Here is an 18989-nt window from a genome sequence, read left to right as displayed (position 1 = left end):
CTGTTTTTTTTTTTTCTCAGTGAACAATTAGTCAAGTCAACAAAAATCTTCCTGCATTTCGGAGGCAGAGGCAGGCAGATCTCTGTGAATACAAGGCCAGTCTGGTCTATACTGAGTGCCGGGCTAGTCAGGACTACATAATGAGAAGAAGGGAGGGGGAGGGAGGCAGAAAGGGAGGACGGAGGAAGAGTGGACTGGGAAGAGGAGGAGAAGGAGGAGAAAAATCGCACAATCCCAGCATTTGGGTTGTTAAAGCAGAAGAGATTAGGAGTTTGATGTCATTATAGATTTATATGAGATTTTGTCTCAAATAAAGCTACAAAGAACTGAGTATAAAAAAACAATATAACTCATGAATTATGAAAACCAGACAGGCCAATTACAGATAAAGGACAAGCCTGGGCTATTTTTTGGTTTTTGTTTTTTTATTTTGTTCTTTTTTTCAACTTCTAGGTTAAAGTTGCTTTCTCTTTAAAAAAAAAAACAACTGATTAAATCTTTAAAAAAAAACAGTCTAAAAATTTTACATGTTAGAAATCTGGCAGCTAATATAACAAATAAAAAGGAAAAAAAACCCCACCATGGGTGAAATGTACAAATGATAGAAACAATTTGTTGTGGTTGTTTAGACAGGGTGTTATATAGCTCAGGGTGGTCTCAAACTTGTTCTGCAGTTAAGGATGTCTTCAAATTCCTGATACTCGGGTCTCTATTTATTAAACACTGGGATCACAGCCAAGCAAACACCACACACAACTAAAGTTTACTATTGAATTTTCTTTTAAAGAAAGCTTGCAAAATAATGGGTTTCTTCATGACATTTTAATATGTGTATACTTTACTTTGTTTATGAGCAGTTCTTACTAATTACCCTGCTACTTAGGGTTTTTATTACTGTGATAAAAACACCACAACCAAAAGCAACCGGGAGAGGAAAAGGCTTATTTTAGCTTAAAACTCTCAGGTCACACTCTGTCACTGAGGGAAGTTAGGGCAGGAACCGGGAAGCAGAAACTGATGCAGAGGTCGTGAGGGGTGCTGCCACTGGCTGGCTCTTCTGGCTTCCTCAGACTGCTTACCACCAGCCTGACTACTGAGTACTGGGTACTGCCCAGTGAGCTGGACTCCCCCACATCAATCAGTCGCTCGCCCACTGGCCAGTCTGGTGGGGGTATGGTTCCCTCTTCCAAAATAAAGCTAGCTGTGTCAAGTTCACATAAAACCAATCAGCATGGTTACAAATAAAACAAAACCAATATTAGGAACTAATTAAAAATTCTAGGCTTTCAAAGTCTTTAAACCAACCCTGTGAATATGGTCATTTTTAGAGTGTTTTTTTCTTGTTCTTCTTTTATTGATAACAACAGACTTTAGGTCTGTCTGACAATAATTTTCTCATTAAAACATTCAGGCTCCACATTCCTAGCCCAGCCAGGTTATTGGAGGTCTGCTCAGATGAAGGCTTGGCTCCACCTGTGAAAATACAGCCTGCCTCTTTGCTGACACAGCGGGCGAGCAGAGAGCAGGGAGCGATGCGGGGAGGGGGCGGGGCAGCCGGGGAGCATGGGAAATTCCCCCGAACTACGATGGGCTAGGAACTGAACATGGTTCAAAGATGAGAAAGCAGAACCACCGAAGGAAGACAGTCTGAATTCACAGCTGAGCGTTTCACCACGTCCTCTGGGGAGGGGGGGGAGGAGAGAGAGAGAAAGAGAGAGAGAGAGAGAGAGAGAGAGAGAGAGAGAGAGAGAGAGAACAGGTCCTGAGAAGGTCAGAGTGACGTGAGCATATGAAGGGGCTAGGGAAACCCAACATGCGTGCCTGTTTGCATGCACGCACGGCTGCTATCTGCACCGCCCTACCCATCTATTAACACCTCTCTTCTCTCTACACAAACCTTTCAAGTGCTCTGAGGAAAACATTTGACAGACTCTGAAGCTTCCAGCGTCTTCCAAGCCTGCTGCCTAGGGCAGACTGCTGCCAGGGAGAGATACAGAGAGGACAACATCACAGACTCCATTCCTGGGATGGCAGATGGCTTGTCTCCTCGACAGACCGTAACCCTCGGGGCTGCCATCTGTCAGGGAGGCACGGGGCCTGGTCTCCAGCAGACACAGGTGACAGGTTGTGGCTTCAGGATTCCAGAATAATCCTGTCAGGCTGCTGTTTAATCTAAAGCAACGCTTCCATTTCACAGAGCTTTCCTTATGGGCCAGGCTATTATGACTCACCCGTCTGCAAAAATGTTTTGTGGTGTAAGTCTTTATTTCACTTTCTAAAGTTGTGTGTGTGTGTGACTGCAGGTGCATGCAGGACTCTGCATATGGAGGTCAGAGGACAACCTCATGCTTGGGTCCTAGCCTTCCATTTCATTCGGGATTTTCAGTGCCTACACTCCGGGTTAACTGATCCAGGATCCTCTCTCCTCGACCTCCCATGTCCACACAGGAATGCTGGGGTTGCAGGTTTGTAAGACTACACTTAGCTTTTTGTGGGCAGTGAGGATTCGAACTCAGGCCCCCTGGCTTGCAGAACAAGTGTTCTTACTCACCGAGCCATCTCCCCAGCCTTTACATTTTAAATGGCAATTAAGTAACTCGGGAGTCCAACAGGATGCTTTGATATGTATGCAATATCAGATGTTACACTGGAGTTTGGATCCTGATTGTATCTTCCAAAGGTCTCATAGTCTTGGCACCAAGGGAAGGTGGTAAAAGTCTTAGGAAATGGGGGCCTAGTGGGAGGAGTTTGGTCCTGGGGAAGGGGCGTCCTCACGAAGAGCATCTACGTGTCTCGTACTGTCTTCATGTGCTGGCTTCATGTGAGAAGGGCAGCTTATTCTGATGTATTCTCTGACCAGAATCTCTGACAGATTCTCAGGATTGTGCTATCTGTTATATTATATTATATTATATTATATTATATTATATTATATTATATTATATTATATTATATTATATTATACTGTGCTATCTGTTACAACATGTTATATTGGGTCCACTGGCACACCCTGCTATACACCCCTCCTGTTCCTTGTTTCTGTGAACTGTGAACATGGTTGACAGGTGTGGTGAACACCTTTATTCCCATCTAACGGGAACATGAAACGTTTGATCAACTTCTCTTTAGCCTGATCACGATCCCGCCTACTTGCTGCATTCATCCTAAGTCTCCTTGCTCGTTATAAGTCTGTGTAAATGGAGCTTCAGTTGGAAATCACAGAAACAGATAACGGGAGGGCAAGAGTTGACCTCTTCCTCACAGGAGAACCCCAAGACCCAGGGAAGCAAGCGGTATTCTCCAAGGCCAAGGAGGAGATTACTAACCTCAATAAGATTACAGTCCTGATTTTGAAACTCCTAGCTTTGAGTCCTAGTAGACTAATGATCAAAATGTTGCTATTAGACATTCAAACAAAGACACATATTTAATGGTGGATGTAGCTATAAAATAAAGCACGTTGAGAAATGTCTTAAAAACAAACCAAAAAAAAATCTCTAAGTGTATTTATCTTGATTTTTGTTTCATAACCAGAATGCTTGGTGTCTTAGTCAGGGTTTCTATTCCTGCACAAACATCATGACCAAGAAACAAGTTGGGGAGGAAAGGGTTTATTGAGCTTATACTTCCACATTGCTATTTATCACTAAAGGAAGTCAGGCCTGAAACTCAAGCAGGTTAGGAAGCAGGAGCTGATGCAGAGGACATGGAGGGATGTTCCTTACTGGCTTGCTTCCCCTGGCTTGCTCAGCCTGCTCTTTGAACCCAAGAATACCAGCCCAGGGATGGCACCACCCACAAGGGGCCCTCCCCCCTTGATCACTAATTGAGAAAATGCCCCACAGCTGGATCTCATGGAGGCACTTCCTCAAATGAAGCTCCTTTCTCTGTGATAACTCCAGCCTGTGTCAAGTTGACACAAAACCAGCCAGTACACTTGGGAGTGTAACATAGTAACTATCTTGGTTTCTCCTGATGAATAGTGGTCTTTCCAAAAAGTTCCTAAGTATATTACTTCAATCACTTGGTCGATTACCAGGATATCAACAGGGTATTATAATTCTGTACTGTCTGATACTGTAGCCTCTGGCCATGTGTGGCTCCAAAGTACTTAAAATGTAGTTAGTACCCCTTTCTCCAAAACCTAAATAAACACAACAGTAGAAATGTGGCTAAGCAACTGAAAGATGGTTTTTAATTTTACTAGACCTTAATTTGGAATAATGCATGTAGCCTGCAGCCACATCGGCACCAGACAGCTAGCATTCAGCGACTCCATCAACGCTGTGTGTGTCTTGTCCATGGGAATATTTTGAGCTCTTAGGATTACTTTCCCCTGTTAAGTCCTCAGTAGGTTCACAGTCTGGCTCTGGAAAAGGCTTGCCAGGAATATCCAGGCCTTAGACACCCCGCCCCCCCCCCCAGCCCCCAGATTAAACTCCTCTTAGTTTATGGCAGAACCTGGTATCCCAGAATCTACCAAAGTCCCGCCCCACTGGCTGGTAGCTTTTACTTTGCCCAAGGCCAGTGAATCTCAACCTGTGGGTGGAGAGCCCTTAAGGTTGTTGAACAATGCTTTTACAGGAATCAATTGCAGTTACAAAGTAGCAATTATTATTATTATTGTTGTTGTTGTTGTTTTGAGACAGGGTTTCTCTGTATATCCCTGGCTGTCCTGGAACTCACTCTGTAGACCAGGCTAGCATTGAACTCAGAAATCTGCCTGCCTCTGCCTCCCCAGTGAGCAATGACAATTATTTTACGGTTGGAGTCACCGCCCTGTGAGGAACTGTATTAGAAAGGTTGAGAGCCCTCTGGGCTTCGTCTCCTTGCCTGGAGCAGGATTTTCTGAGGCTTCCTTGGCTTTCTCACACCTTTGCTGGGTAGTCTATGAACGGACAGGTGGACGCTCTGTGCTGTCCTGGGCACAAGTCCCTCTGAATTTTCTTTTTTCAGCCACTGCACCAAGGAGAAGGCTTATTTGTCTGCTCTCTGCCTCCCCAACCAGTGTACGACTTTCAGGAGTGCAGGGACCCCTGAACCCATGCTCCCAACGGTGCCCTCAGCACACAGCCACGGTATGTTTAATATTGAACTTCCCTGTTGGCTTGGCTGTGACTGACACCACTTTACACAGAAGAAGGCCGAGGTGGAGGACAGAGGGCAAACAGCCAAGCATCCATTCAGACTCAACTTTCTGTCAGCAGTACGTGGATGAATATGAGCATTCTACTCCTCCTCCTGCTTGGTCCCCCAAATCCTCACCCTCTGGACACCTCCATCCCTAGTTCCCACTGTAGCTTAGCTCATAAATGCCGTCCAGTGACACTGACCAGAGTGGACATGGGTTTCCTCCATGGCGTCTGTCTGTGGAAACACCAATGATAACTTTTCTCATCCCAACACCTATGTTCTCTCTCTCTGTAAATATGAATTACACACATGCAAGTGTTTTGCCTGCACATATGCATATGTACCATATGTATGCCTTCTTGCTGGAGGAGGCCAGAGAGGATATCTTATCCCCTCAAACCTAGTCCCTCTGCAAGATCAGTAAGTGCTCCTAACCGCTAAGCCTAATACCTGACTCTTTGCTAAACCCAATCCACATACTCCCTCCGCTTTGGCCCTCTTTGGGTCCAAATCCTAAAGCCTGGCAGCTAAGAAAAGGGTTAAACAATGACTAGGTCAAATGAATATGATCAGGAGCATAGAAACTAGATTGTAATGAGTGGTGTGTGCATGTGTGTGTGTGTGCGCGCGCGCGCGCGCGCGCATCTATGATGAAAACACTCTGAATCAAAGAAGCCAAGACAAAATTTTAGTGCTTGTATACAAGATTACAAAACCAGTATAACCACAAAAGTAAGCTGAAAATATGTTCTTAGAAACATTTCTTAGTATTTACTGTATTTTACTTGAAAAAAAAAAAACAATTTATAGTGACGAAGCAAACAATTTATAATTAACATGATAGATTAAGTTTTTTAAAAAATTAAAGTAGACAAAGTCATGTAAACGTGGCAGTATCAAGCATGGCCGTGTTAGGTAGATATTTATTTTCTATTTTCCTATTCTAGTCAGTTAAACCAAAGCCGCGAAGTAAGTCATACCTAAGAATAAATTTTCTTTTAACTTTTTATTTATTTTTTTAAGAAGACCAAGAAGTCATTTATTCTCCTAGACTCTCATTGGCTGGGAATGATCATACTGCCTTGTAATTTAAGGTCAGTCCAACAAAGGTAAATGCTATGTTATAAACAATCATTAAAAAAAAAACAGGGCCGGGCAGATGATACCTTAGTCAGTAAGGTCCCTGACCTGAAGGATCTGAGTTTGAAGGATCTGAGTTTGAAGGATCTGAGTTTGAATCCCAGAAGTTATGAGAGAGAGAGAGAGAGAGAGAGAGAGAGAGAGAGAGAGAGAGAGAGAGAGAGAGAGAGAGGCAGAGACAGGTGGACCCTAGTGCTGCCTGGCCCAGACATCTAACCTTATTAGTGAGTTCCAGGCCATTGTAAACACCCTGACTCAAAACTAAGCTTGATAGCACCTGAATAATAATATCAGAGGTTAGCCGGGTGGTGGTGGCGCACGCCTTTAATCCCAGCACTTGGGAGGCAAAGGCAGGCGGATTTCTGAGTTCGAGGCCAGCTTGGTCTACAGAGTGAGTTCCTGGACAGCCAGGGCTACACAGAGAAACCTTGTCTCGAAAAAACAAAAACAAAACAAAACAAAAAATCAGAAGTTGACCTCTGACCTCCACATAGTGCATATATGTACGTGTGGCACGCCCACCCAATAGGCATGCACACATACACATACAAAAATCAATAAAAATAATAAATAAACAAATAAAAGGGAAAGTACTTACTTCCAAGGTCTGCATCAGATTTGGCTTGATGGCGTCTTTCATCAAAACAGTCAGAGCACCTGTCACCCCCTACAGGTGATAAAAAGACACATAAATCAGCAGGAGAAGGGGTGGGGGGGATGGCTAATTTGTTCCCTTTCCCCTCTATTCTGTTTCTTGATGGGCATCCCAAAACTGACCACGCCTCTGGGATTGCTGGTCAAGGCAAAACAGGGATTACCACAGGTAAGAAAGGTAAAATGCTTATAAAATACATTTCAAATGCTCTGGCTGCTATGAGGTCCAGACCTGCTATTGATACAGGGACGGACGTTAAGAAGCAGCAAGGCTTGGGAAGAAGTTAACGGGCAGTGCAGAACTTTCCAGAATCCATACTCTAAACCAGTAGAAGGAGCTCTCCAATCTCCTGACGCTCCCCAGGACCTCCCAGCAATACATACCAAGTCCTCAGCTGTCACGGGCTGCCCATCTCTGTCACTGGCCACCACCATTCTTCCGAGCCGGTCTTTCATGTCGGCGAGGCTGTCGGTCAAGGCCAGCACAGCCATGATCTCGCTGGCCACTGCAATGTCAAACTGTGCCTGCGACAGCAAAGCGGATCCCATGGTCAGCTGAGACACGCCACTGGATGGACACTTCTACAAGGAGCTGGGTTTCAGCAGTCATAGCTGGGGGCTGTCCCCTGTGGGCCAGCTCACACTCACAGTGGCTCTCCTAGAGTGCACAGCATGTGGCCTCTCTAGATTTCCCACATTGTCTACTGTGACCTGCTGAGGGGGAGTCGCCGGGGTAAGGCCTGCGGTTAAGTGTAACGCCACTGCAGGCTGCTTAAGTCTAATAAATAAGTACTAATGAACAGGAGTGCAGCTCAGTGGTGGAGTTCTTACCTGGTAGCTATGAAGCCCTAGGTTTGGTCCCCTCCCATCCCCTTTTGGGATGTGTTATTGTCGCTATCTGTCTCCCGAGCATCTTTATCCTAGAATGTCTGGCCACAAAGGTGGGGACCACACAGAATGTTTATCCCAGCGGAGATAACAGCTGTAATACCCGGTAGGCTGTGCTGAATGAACTAGTCCGTGACCAAGTAGTCACCACCATTCTTAGCAACCAGTCTGTGAGGGAGGTCACATTCTGTGTCTTTTTGTTGAGGTGGGAATTAAACCCAGGATCTTATGCACCCTAGAGCATTCTAAGACCGAGTCATGGGTGTACTAATATGTAATTACAAGCATACATGTCCAGGAGAGATGAGAAGACAGTGGGGTAAGAGCATCTTGCTGTGCATGAGGCCCATTTCTCAGACTTAAAGCTCAGCATAGGTTTGGCCTAACAGCTAAGGAAGGGCAAAGAACCCTTCTGTGCCTGTTCTGTGCACAGGATATGGCTGCATTACATCTAGCAATGACAGCCAGAGAGCTCTAACTTTCTTCAAAAATGTCCCAGGGCTTCTTCCTCCCCTTTTTTGGCTCTAACAGCAGGTTGTACAGAGTCCAGTGGGAACGAAGAGCAGAGACAAAGAATGAGTACTTCTCTCAGCTTGCAAAAACCCAGCCACTGGGGAAGCATCTGCACCACAGCACTTCATTGAGGTCCAGCTAAATTCTGCGGATCCCATGGGGAGTGTGAGTCAGATAGGTTCAATCACACATACACACAACACACACACAACACACACACACACACACACACATACTCACAGAGAGAGAGAGAGAAAGAGAGAGAGAGAGAGAAAGAGAGAGAGAGGCGCTGCCCTGGTAGGATCACCTTTATGAGACATTTTATTACCCATTTCCATCACTGACAGATGAGGAAATGAACGAAGGAAGGAAGGAACTTGCTGGCTCCTTCCTGATTGAGATTGTATTAACCATTGATTTACTGAAAAAATATTGCTTGAAAGCTAAATACAGCTATATTAAATGATATAATCTCAACATAACTCATTCTAGAACATAAGTGATTTTTTTTTTTTTTTTTTTTTTTGCTGCATGAATTTTAGGTTCTGATAGCACTGTAAGTATTGCATTAAAAAATGACCAAAATGTTACAATTTTCTCTGCATAACATGAGCATGGAAATACTTTTGCAATTGATAATATGTATACAAGTACTTCACTTGAAATTGTTTTATTTCTAAAACCATAAGCCAGCATCATGGTGGATGCTTCTAATTCCAGCATTTGGGAGGCTGAGGCAGGAGGATCATGAATTTGGAGCCATCCTGGGTTACCTACTGAGTTCCAGATTAGATTTCACTAATTTGTGATCACACACACACACACACACACACACACACACAGAGAGAGAGAGAGAGAGAGAGAGAGAGAGAGAGAGAAATTGAGTCAATCTAAGTATCATTCAAGAAATTGAGGCTATTTGAGAGTCAATGTTGCTCATTTTACTATCCAATGTGCTTGGGAGAGGAAAGTTTATGCTGTTTAGCAAATAAAACACTTTGCAATCATATAAATGGATAAATGAGGTTTATACTGTTTCTCAATCAGCCCCAGATTTAAATACAAAGGACGGTGCACAACACAGTTAGGTCTATGAGAGGAGTGTAGAAATCCACTGGTAGACAGACTCGCCAGTTACAGCCCTGGAAATCTACCTTCACAATCCTACCAGAAAGGTATACATCTAAACACAAACATGGTTGCTACAGCCTATTGATTTAGGAGAGATAATCACTATAAATAGCCTGCATGCCCTTAAGAGAAATCAGTGAGCTGGCTGATTTATCTATATGAGCTAATAAAACCAGTGAGATACAGTTTTACCCTTATCAACGTAGGATAATTTACAGAGTCTGAGGGCTAAATCAAGCAACCAACACTCTAACATAACCCTTTATTACCCTAAGCAATACAAAATATAAGTGACCTGGCAAAGTAACTTAAACGTGTACTATGTAAATTAGGTTGTGGGCAAACCTACAGGAGCCTCCTGCCTCTGCCTCCTAAGTGCTAGGACTACAGGCTAGCTCCACTATTGTCTTACTTTGTAGCAATATAGTTACCATTTTACAGTGGTATTTTACTTTCCTATCTGTCAACTGTCATTTGCTTGATTTATCCAATAATCTATTGACATTGATTATTTACTGTGACAAGTGTTTGCCCTAAGAATAGAACACAGAAACTCTGCTTTAAGGAGGGGATAGAACTAGTAGGATAGGAAGGGATTCTGGAGCTGGATTCAGCTGGCAAAGAGAGGTGAGTTTAGGGACCGGACCCCGTGGTGGGATATAAGGTAGCCAGCGGATGAGCTGTATCTGAGTATGAATTGTTGAATGTTCTTATTTTAGGCACAATAATCTCTGGGTCATATGTTTCAGATGGCAACTTGTCTTAATGTTTCCATTTTATATTGAAGATCTTGATGCTTAAATACATCAAAAATGATGTATTTTCAGAAAATGATAAGATATAAAAAAATGGTGTAAAGTCTCTGTCTTTTGTCAGCAACAGCCTTGCTCTACGGTGCCCTTCAATGGCTGCCTCGGTCCAGGAGGACTGTCCCCTGTTCTGTAAAGTTCTCGTTGATGTGTCTCATGTTAAGGCTGATGTTTACTCTTCCCGCTGAAGCCTCTCTTACCCTTCCCCTGCGGGATCCTGAATGAATTTTCCCAAGGCCACCTGGCATTTGCTGTTGTTGATTGAGAATTCTTTTATTCCTTTGTGAGTCATCAGGAACTTTTCTCATTGGCAGCACTTAGGAGTTTCTTCTTTATGCCTTCATGTTCTGAAATTTCAGCCTGATGTTTCCGGGCAGAAATGTTTTTTTTTTTTTCTTTCTTCTTTTTCTTTTTCCTCCCCCACTTTCTATTCTGTATTTGTTTTTAAAACGAAAGTGCTGCTTTTCTCAGAATGAGAAGTTCCCTTCCTATTAGTTCTTTGAATAGATTGCCCACTGTTCTGAGCGTCAGTGCTCTGTAGACTCCAACTAAAAGGTAGCTCTTTTTTGCCTCGTGTGTGTGTGTGTGTGTGTGTGTGTGTGGTTGTGTATGCATACACATGGACACACACCAGTGGCTGGCTTCAGTGTCTTCCTCAATTGTTTTTAACCCATGAGTAATCTACACTGGCTGTACCACAGCACTCAAGGACTTCTGTCTCTGCCTCCGCAGTGCTGGGATCACAGGTTCACGCCACCACCCCTGACGTTCCTTACATGGGTGCTGGGAACCTGACCTTGAGCCCTCGCGCTTAAATGTGTAACAAGCACTTTACAGAGCAGCCACCTCCCGAGTTCATTTGGAATTATTTTTTTGAGATAGGGTCTCTCTCTCTCTATGTAGCCAAGGCTGGCCTCAAACTTGCACCCTCCTGTCTTAGCCTCCTGAGTGCTGACATTAAAGTTCTGTGCTGTCACGCCCTGTTAGAACCTTTGTAATTGGGAGTGGGGGTGGAGGTAGGGGAGGTGGGAGTGTTGGGGATCAAACCTACGTCCTCCAGGGTTTCCAGATGTGTGCTTTCTGCTTCTCAAACTTTTGTACTGTTTTCCTCTGAGACCCATTTCTAAAGATGTCCTTGGTTAGAATTCCCTACAATCTCAGTTTTGATACCCAAGGTATAAGTTTTAAGATCTATTTATTTGTTATATGTAAGTACACTGTAGCTATCTTAAGACACTCTAGAAGAGGGTATCAGATCTCATGGATGGTTGTGAGCCACCATGTGGTTGCTGGGATTTCAACTCAGGACCTTCAGAAGAGCAGTCAGTGCTCTTAACCGCTGAGCCATCTCTCCAGCCCCAAGTTTTAAGATCGTAACACAGTTCTTGAAGCACCAGTGAGATCTCACTGGGCTCTGCAGCTCCTTAACCTCTTTGAGAATTCGCCTTCTGCTCAGTCTCTGACCACCGGACTCCTATTTAGTTTCCTTGGGTATGTGAGTTCCTCTTCCCACGCCTGGTCAGTTTTCATGCTGTATATTTCTTTAGATGTGAGGTGCTGGCTAGCCTGAAGCTCTCTCTCATATATTTGAGGACACGATGTCAGGCAAGTCTAGTTTCTGCGCCCACATCGCCAAGAAGGGCGAGCTGCTGTTGCCTCCTTCAATGGAGCCATTCCCAAGGCCATTGCTATCCTTTTGGTGCTTATCATGCAAATTTCAAAGGCTGCCTTCTCATCAAAAAAGGGGTCACAATGTGCTGGGTTTTGCTAAATGTGACACTTGACTGACACCTGTCAGGACTCACAGTCTGTGACTACCACAGGAATGATTTGGATTCCCACTCAGGAAGTGCAAGGCTGAGTTACACTTATGTACAGGCTGTGACCAGGCCTATAAGTATAGTAGCATGTAGGTCTTAAATCACTAACCCCAAAGGGTGGCTGGTCTGAGAGCTAGGGTCTCTCTTACCTCATCCTCCATATTCTAGGCGGTTCTCTCCATTTATCCAACTGCCTCCCCAGACTTTTCAAGAATGACGGTTGTTTTGTAGTATAGACAATGCTGATTATATGAAATCTGATTTTGTGTGTGTGAAAGTTCTAGAGTGTGGGGAAAGGAGGGAGGTAAAGGGGCTTAGCCAAGCTTCTTGATCTAAGCCCATATCGGCTTCCTCTCGTGCATGTGTGATACAGGTATACTTATGTGTGAGGTTAAGCAAGGAGGGCCTCCCTAGATCGCGCTCCATCGTATACAGTGAGGCAGAGGCTCCCACTTGAGCTTGTCACCAGAGCTTGTCAACTAGAGCTGGCCCAGGGTGTCTCATCTTTGTCTCCTAAGTATTTGGGTTTTAGGTAGGCCACCATGCCCGTCCAATGTAAATATGGGTATGGGAACCGAACTCTGGCCTTCACGCTTGCACAGCAAGTGTTTTACGCATTGAGCTAGCTCCCCCGACTTACTATTTAATTCAGAGAATATCAGAAGTTCCCAAAACCTATTTGGTATGAGAAATGGCTATTATCTTAACAGTAACTTTTTCCAATAATAAAAAATTTAATATAAAGGCCATAAATTAAAAACTTTCCAAAGAAAGAGTTTACTATTAAAAAAAAAAAAATCAGAGGGCTGTCCTGCCTGGCTAAAAAAATATGGAATGAGTTTATATTTCCAAAGTGCCACTGTCCCACATCATAGACCTATTAAATGGAAGGCAGAGCTCATAACTACCCCCCGCCCCCCAGTCTTTAACAGTACTATTAAACCTAATAATACTAGTTTGTCCTTGGGCTTGTGAAACTGGAGTGATGTATCTGAGACTTTCACTTTTTTGTCGTTTGTTATATAGTTCTTTCATTACAGGACTTTCCCAATGAGTCCACCCAGGAACACAGCCAAAAACACATGGAAGAGGACACTGTCTCACTGTCTCCCGACACTGTCACTTCCAGATCAGTCCTGATACTCTCCTGAGTCCCAGGTCACCAGAGCAGCTGGAAACCCACCAAACAACAGAGAGCCACCAGCACTGCAGCAGGTGACCAGGAGCAAAAAGCCAAGATTATGCACGCCTCCGAGGTGAGGAAAGGACACACACTTCCGGGAAGATGGCGCCACCTACCTGCCTGGAATGTCCTTTCTCGGTGCTTCCCTGTCCAATGGTTATTTTTCTCAGAAATCGGTCATTCGTGTCCAGTACTGAAAGAGAACAGGCAAGTTATTTAATCAACAAATATGGACTAGCTGTGCTTGGAGACGCTGAGGAAAGAGCAGAAAACCAGAGACAAGGGTTGGCTTCACTTGAGGTTGGCTTCACTTGAGGAATCAAAGCACACACTTGTGGTGTCTTAATGATGGTGTGTCAGGTGAGGACGGCCTGAGCTGAGGTGTTTTTGACTAGGGTATCGAGGACAAGTTGTTCTGAAAGTGTATTTTACAATGATACCTAAGTCACAAGAAGTCAGTTCAGTTTCTCATATATAGGACAGCCAAATGGCCCAGTAATTCTACTCCTATGTGTTATTCAACAGATCCTAAGTACACTGCTTATAGGAGCTCTGTTCGCAATGGCCAGAAAGTAGAGGCCACTGAAGATTCCACAGATGACTGGACTAACTCACAATGCAACCGCACAGGCATAAACGAGTGTTTGGATACATGTTTCACATCTGAAATGTTAGGCATATCTAGAAGGGCATGCTGTGTGGTTTTTCCTCCGTGGGGGATCTACAGTAGGCCAATGCACAGAGCAGCCAACAGCAGATGGACATTATTATATCAGGGGTCAAGGGCAGTGTTTCTCACCTGTGGCTTGTGACCTCTTGGGGTCACATATCAGATACCCGAATATCATATATTAACATTATGATCCAAGCCAGGCAGTGGTGGCGCACAGCCTGTAATCCCAGTACTCTGGGAGGCAGAAGCAGGCGGATTTCTGAGTTTGAGGCCAGCCTGGTCCAAAGAGTGAGTTCCAGGACAGCCAGGACTACACAGAGAAACCCTGTCTCAAAAAAACCAAATTCCAAAAAAACCACCAGAACATGAGGAACTGTGTTAAAGGGCCACAGCATTAGGAAGGTTGAGACCTACCGGTCTAGGACTTGTGTAGGGGATGACAAAGCTTTGGGTAAAGGCAATGGTGACAGAGCATCATTGTGGATATAGGTAGTGCTATCAGTTGTACAGCTTTGGATGGTTAACATGGTAACTGTTGGGTTGTGTGCAGTTTGCCACAATACAAAGAAAAAAAAAAAAGGAAATACAGTGATACAAAAGGAGACTGACTGATTAGATCAGGCAGAGCTCTTCTTGTGTGAACTGTACTGGATTAGACTTTTGTCTGTGAAACTGTTTGGCTTTGGAAAACTAAATTTATAGTGGCAAGAAACAAAGGCAGGATAGATACTTCCTTCATCTTTGTGATTTAAAAACAGCAGGGCTGTTTATAGTGACAGTTGAGCCCCAACTTTGTAAATGCATAATATCCTAATAATACACAAATCACTCTCACCCTAGCTGCTACGGCCATGTCTGTGTCCCCATCTTTGTCTCTGCTCCCGTCCCCTACCCCCAAACCCACAGGCACTCACAGCCAATACATATCAACTTTACGTTTAAAAAATTTATTTAATTTTACGTGTACTAGTGTTTTGCCTGTATGTCTGTATGAGGGTGCCAAATCCCCACGAATTAGAGTTACAGACAGCTATGATCTGCCGTGTGGATACCGGGAATTGAACCTGGGTCCTGTGAAAGAACAGCCAGTGCTCTTAACTGCTGAGCCGTCACTCCAACCCCCAACTTTTATTTTTTAAGATAGAATAACACCTGTGAGATTAATGGGCTGCATCTCAATAGTAGTAACAGTTGCTACTCTCAACGCCTGAGATGCCAGGGACTCACTCACATGAAATAAACCATCTCCTTTGGGGCTGTGGAGTATAGAAACACTCTTGGCTACAGACGGAGGTCACATCCCCATCAGATGTATTTTTAAGTCTATAGCAGACCACTCAAATTTTAGTTTGACAAAGGGAAGATCGACACATGGTTAGATCCAACTACAGCATCATCCAAATGGTACTCTGGGTGTCGCTTCGATTTATTGTCTTTCACAATGTCTCAGTAGAGCATTGTGACCTACCAGGATATATACATACGGGGAAAGAGCTATGGGAGTTCAGCACCAGTGACACTGGCAAGAGATGTACAGATTCAAGTCACCCCACAAGACAGATGTGGCCAAAGCCCAAAGAAAGCAACAGGAGCATACAGCTGGCATCTAAGTGGCAGAGCTGAAGGTGGCTACACCGTGATCACTCCTTCCAGGAGCAGGCTGCGAGGACAGTGTCTGGGCTTGGTCCTGTGCTGGTTGGGCAGGGTCATGAAGGTACACGAGGGACCGGTCTCTGACGCCTGACATTTCCTGGGAGAAGATGGAGAGAGCCCCAGAGCATCTATGTGGAAGGAAGGCGGTAGGGCTTGGGGGGTGTAATGGTTTATCTGTAACTTGTCCTAAGTAGTTTCTTTAGTGTTGATGGTGTTCAGGGGATGCCTGAGTCTTTAAGCAACCAACACCAGCCAAGAGCTGGAGCCCAGGCACAGGCGCCGCGCCAGGACAGGCCCAGTATTTGGTTTCCACAGAAGCTATGGCATCTTTATCTCACAGTGGCACCGGACTTGCGTAGGGAAGCAGAGACTAGGGACTGACAATGAACAGGGCTGGTAGGCCCTTGGCCTGTGACAGAGATGGACATGTGTGGGAGAAGTTTCTGGGGAGTTGGGCTCCCTAAAATACTAGGGCTTTGGGGTGTTCAATATTGTAAAACCTATTTCTTGTCCCTTAGGGGACAATTCATGCCTGGAGATACTCTTCCCCACTGCCTGTGACATGTTTCTAGAATAATCCAGTATCTTAAGCTCCACTCTCATTATTCAGGATATACTAGTTCTTAGTCAAAGCCAGAAAATGCAACCCCTTACACACACTTCCCTTACCTAAGAGGTGTCTTCATTATCATACTAACCCATTAATTGGAACAAAACTGCTTATCAAGTTTCAGTCCGAATTCCTCTGGCCCAGGTGGCTTGTCCTCTGCAATAAACTTTGCTTCCCTTTAACATCCCAAACAGTAAAGTAAGTCTGTATTTTTTCTGGGATAACTCTTGAAGCTGTCACTTCCACTAAAATTGATTTGTAACCACAGAGCATTCCAGTCTCTGTTTGCATGGAGAATTCGATTGCAAGCTGGCCCTCCCGGAAGAGGTCATAGGCCATGATTTTTGAGGCTGGAGCCCAAGTGAGGAGGTGCCCAGGATGCCAGTTGGTCTGAAGTTTCCTTTTCAGTATGGTTGAAAATACACTAATTTTCATTGCCTAAGTTTTCATTTTACCAAAAGGCCTCTTAAACCAATTTACAGGGTAACACGAGCTCAGAGAGGCCTTGAAAGGTTGATTACACATTTTGAAAACATTTTAATAACGGATCTTACTGCTTAAAAGAAAAAAAAAATCTAGAAAGAAAAAATAATGCCCCAGCAAAATGCTGAAAATACTCATGTCAGCTGTTTAAATACTGTTTGTGGGTCTATTTGAGACTTGTGGTATATACAAATCATGGCTCCCCTGCGAAGGAATATTCTAAAGTCACTTAAAATGACCACTCTAAATGCTGGGGTTAGAGCTTGAAGGTGAAATACACATTTTGCATGCCAAAGGCTGTGGCTTAATCTTTAGCTCCATGAAAAATAATAAATAAATGAAAAAAGCCAACCTAAGAATGCGCTAACAAAGCAGAACGTCCTTAGGATGTAATTGAATTGGGCAGGAAATAAAATCCACACACGCAGATGGTAACAGCTGAGCAGAAAAATCAGATATACCAAGAGCCATGATTACCGAATGGGTTATTAGCATTGTGAATTGTTGCACTTTGACAAAAACCTTTACAATAATATTATTTGTCTTAAAATAATAAAATGGATCCTTGCAAGAATGCTCAAGGAAATTTTAACTCAGTCTTCGGAGGAGACAAAGGCCACAGGGAAACAATGTAACGCTTCTGCTACCCTCTAAGGGCAGCAGCGAGGCACTTCTGAGTTTGCGAGTGTTCACATTTCAGTGGGGCCTCCCCAGAGGGAGGCTGGTATTACTACAGGTCCAGCATCCAAAACCCAAAACTTTTTGGGTGTTAACATAATAGCGCTAGTGGAAAAACCCCTACATCCTGAAACAGCTCCATGTACAAAATGCTTTAAAAAATATATATATAGCATATCCTTCAGGCTACGTGTGGAAGACTTAAATATAATACATGAACTCTGTATTTAGACTTGGCTGTCATTACTGCGCTATCTGCCCAAATCACCCAATGTCTGAAGTTTGAAACACCTCTGGTCTCGGGTGCTCTGGATAAGGGCTACTCTATCTGAATGGGAAACCTAGGAAGCGGTTTATCTGAAGAAGTAGCTTGGCTGCAAGGAGACACCCAGTTCTTACTGGCTTGGCTGAATGGGGTACTGGGGAGAAAAGCTCAGGAAGTGTGGGGTGATGGCTAAACCTGGGAGGCAGACTGGCCTGGGAAGGAGATGGGCTAGGTTTGGCCAAGGCCAAGAAAAGGCTGGCAAGCCCTCTGGCAGACAGAAGACAGAAACCAGGCCCTAGGAGTCCTGAAGACAAGTTGCCTAAAGGTGATTTTACTGCCCAGGATGGGGGCTCCTTGAGGCTGCTGACCAAGGAAGCAATAAGCCAGTGTGTCTCTGCATTAGGAACCTACTGACACCTGTTCAAGGCCACATAGCCAAGCAGGGTGGTGGCCATCCTCTAGGCCAAAGGCCACGGTCAGTCAGTCCTTTGCCCACTGTCCCACTGAAGTGAATTAATGACAGTGCAGGAAAGGAAGAGATGTCACTACTGAGAGGGAGGCAGGGAAGTCACGAGAGAGCACTGAGCCACTCTCTGCAGTGTGACGGCCAGAGTGACACACACCCAGGCCCCAGCGGGTGCCTGATGTACAGGAGAAGCCTGCGTTGTCAATGAGAACCAGCGAGCTCAGAACTGCTGGGAACGGAGTAGAGAAGACAGCCGGGCACAGCGGCAGACATCTTGGAGGGTAGAGGCGGGAGGACAGAGACAAACCCAAGACCGGCCTCGTCTACATAAAAAGTTCTAAACCAGCCAGAGCTCTATCAGGAGAATCTACCTCAAAACAAAAGGGACCAGGGAGACAGCTCAGTTGATCAAGTGTCCCACACACCATGAGAAGCAGAGTCTGAGCCCCAGGACTCAATCAAAGCCAGCAATGCCCCTGCAGTAGGGAAGCAGAGAATGAAGGAACCTTTGGGCTTTCTGGCCCTCCAGTCTAACTCTGGGTTCAGAAAGACACCTGATGTCAACTGTTGGCTCCCATGCGCACATACATGTTCATGCACACATTTATCCACCCTCCCCAAAAACCAAAACCATAACCAAAAACCAAAAATTAGAAAAATTAGAAACCAAAATTAGAAAAAATATGAGGTCACATAGCAGTTAAGAGCACTTAACTGCCCTTGCAGAAGACCAAGGCCCAGGTCCCAGCACCCACATGGTGGCTCACAACCACCTTTAATTCCAGTCACAGGAGATCTGACATTTTTTTCTGATGTTTGTGGGCACTGAACATATATGGTGCATATACCCCATGTAGGCAAAACATATGATGAAAAAATATAAAGAAAAA

At 44.5% G+C, this 18989-nt stretch overlaps 1 protein-coding gene across 1 annotated transcript in view; it reads right to left on the bottom strand.

Annotated features, from left to right (window-relative positions):
• Positions 1 to 18989, bottom strand: part of Mthfd1l (methylenetetrahydrofolate dehydrogenase (NADP+ dependent) 1 like) — a 178738-nt gene that overhangs the window by 98940 nt on the left and 60809 nt on the right. The window contains exons 17-19 of the mRNA XM_052169342.1: positions 13388 to 13464; positions 7312 to 7452; positions 6872 to 6940 (exon numbers count right to left, since the gene is read on the bottom strand). Of these exons, the coding sequence (XP_052025302.1) occupies positions 6872 to 6940; positions 7312 to 7452; positions 13388 to 13464 (287 nt within the window). The remainder of the gene's footprint in view (positions 1 to 6871; positions 6941 to 7311; positions 7453 to 13387; positions 13465 to 18989) is intronic.

This window comes from Apodemus sylvaticus, chromosome 23 (assembly GCF_947179515.1).
Source record: "Apodemus sylvaticus chromosome 23, mApoSyl1.1, whole genome shotgun sequence".
NCBI classification, from domain to species: domain Eukaryota; kingdom Metazoa; phylum Chordata; class Mammalia; order Rodentia; family Muridae; genus Apodemus; species Apodemus sylvaticus.
Note: the sequence above shows the minus strand (reverse complement) of the source record. Positions and strands in the feature narration are given on the sequence as shown.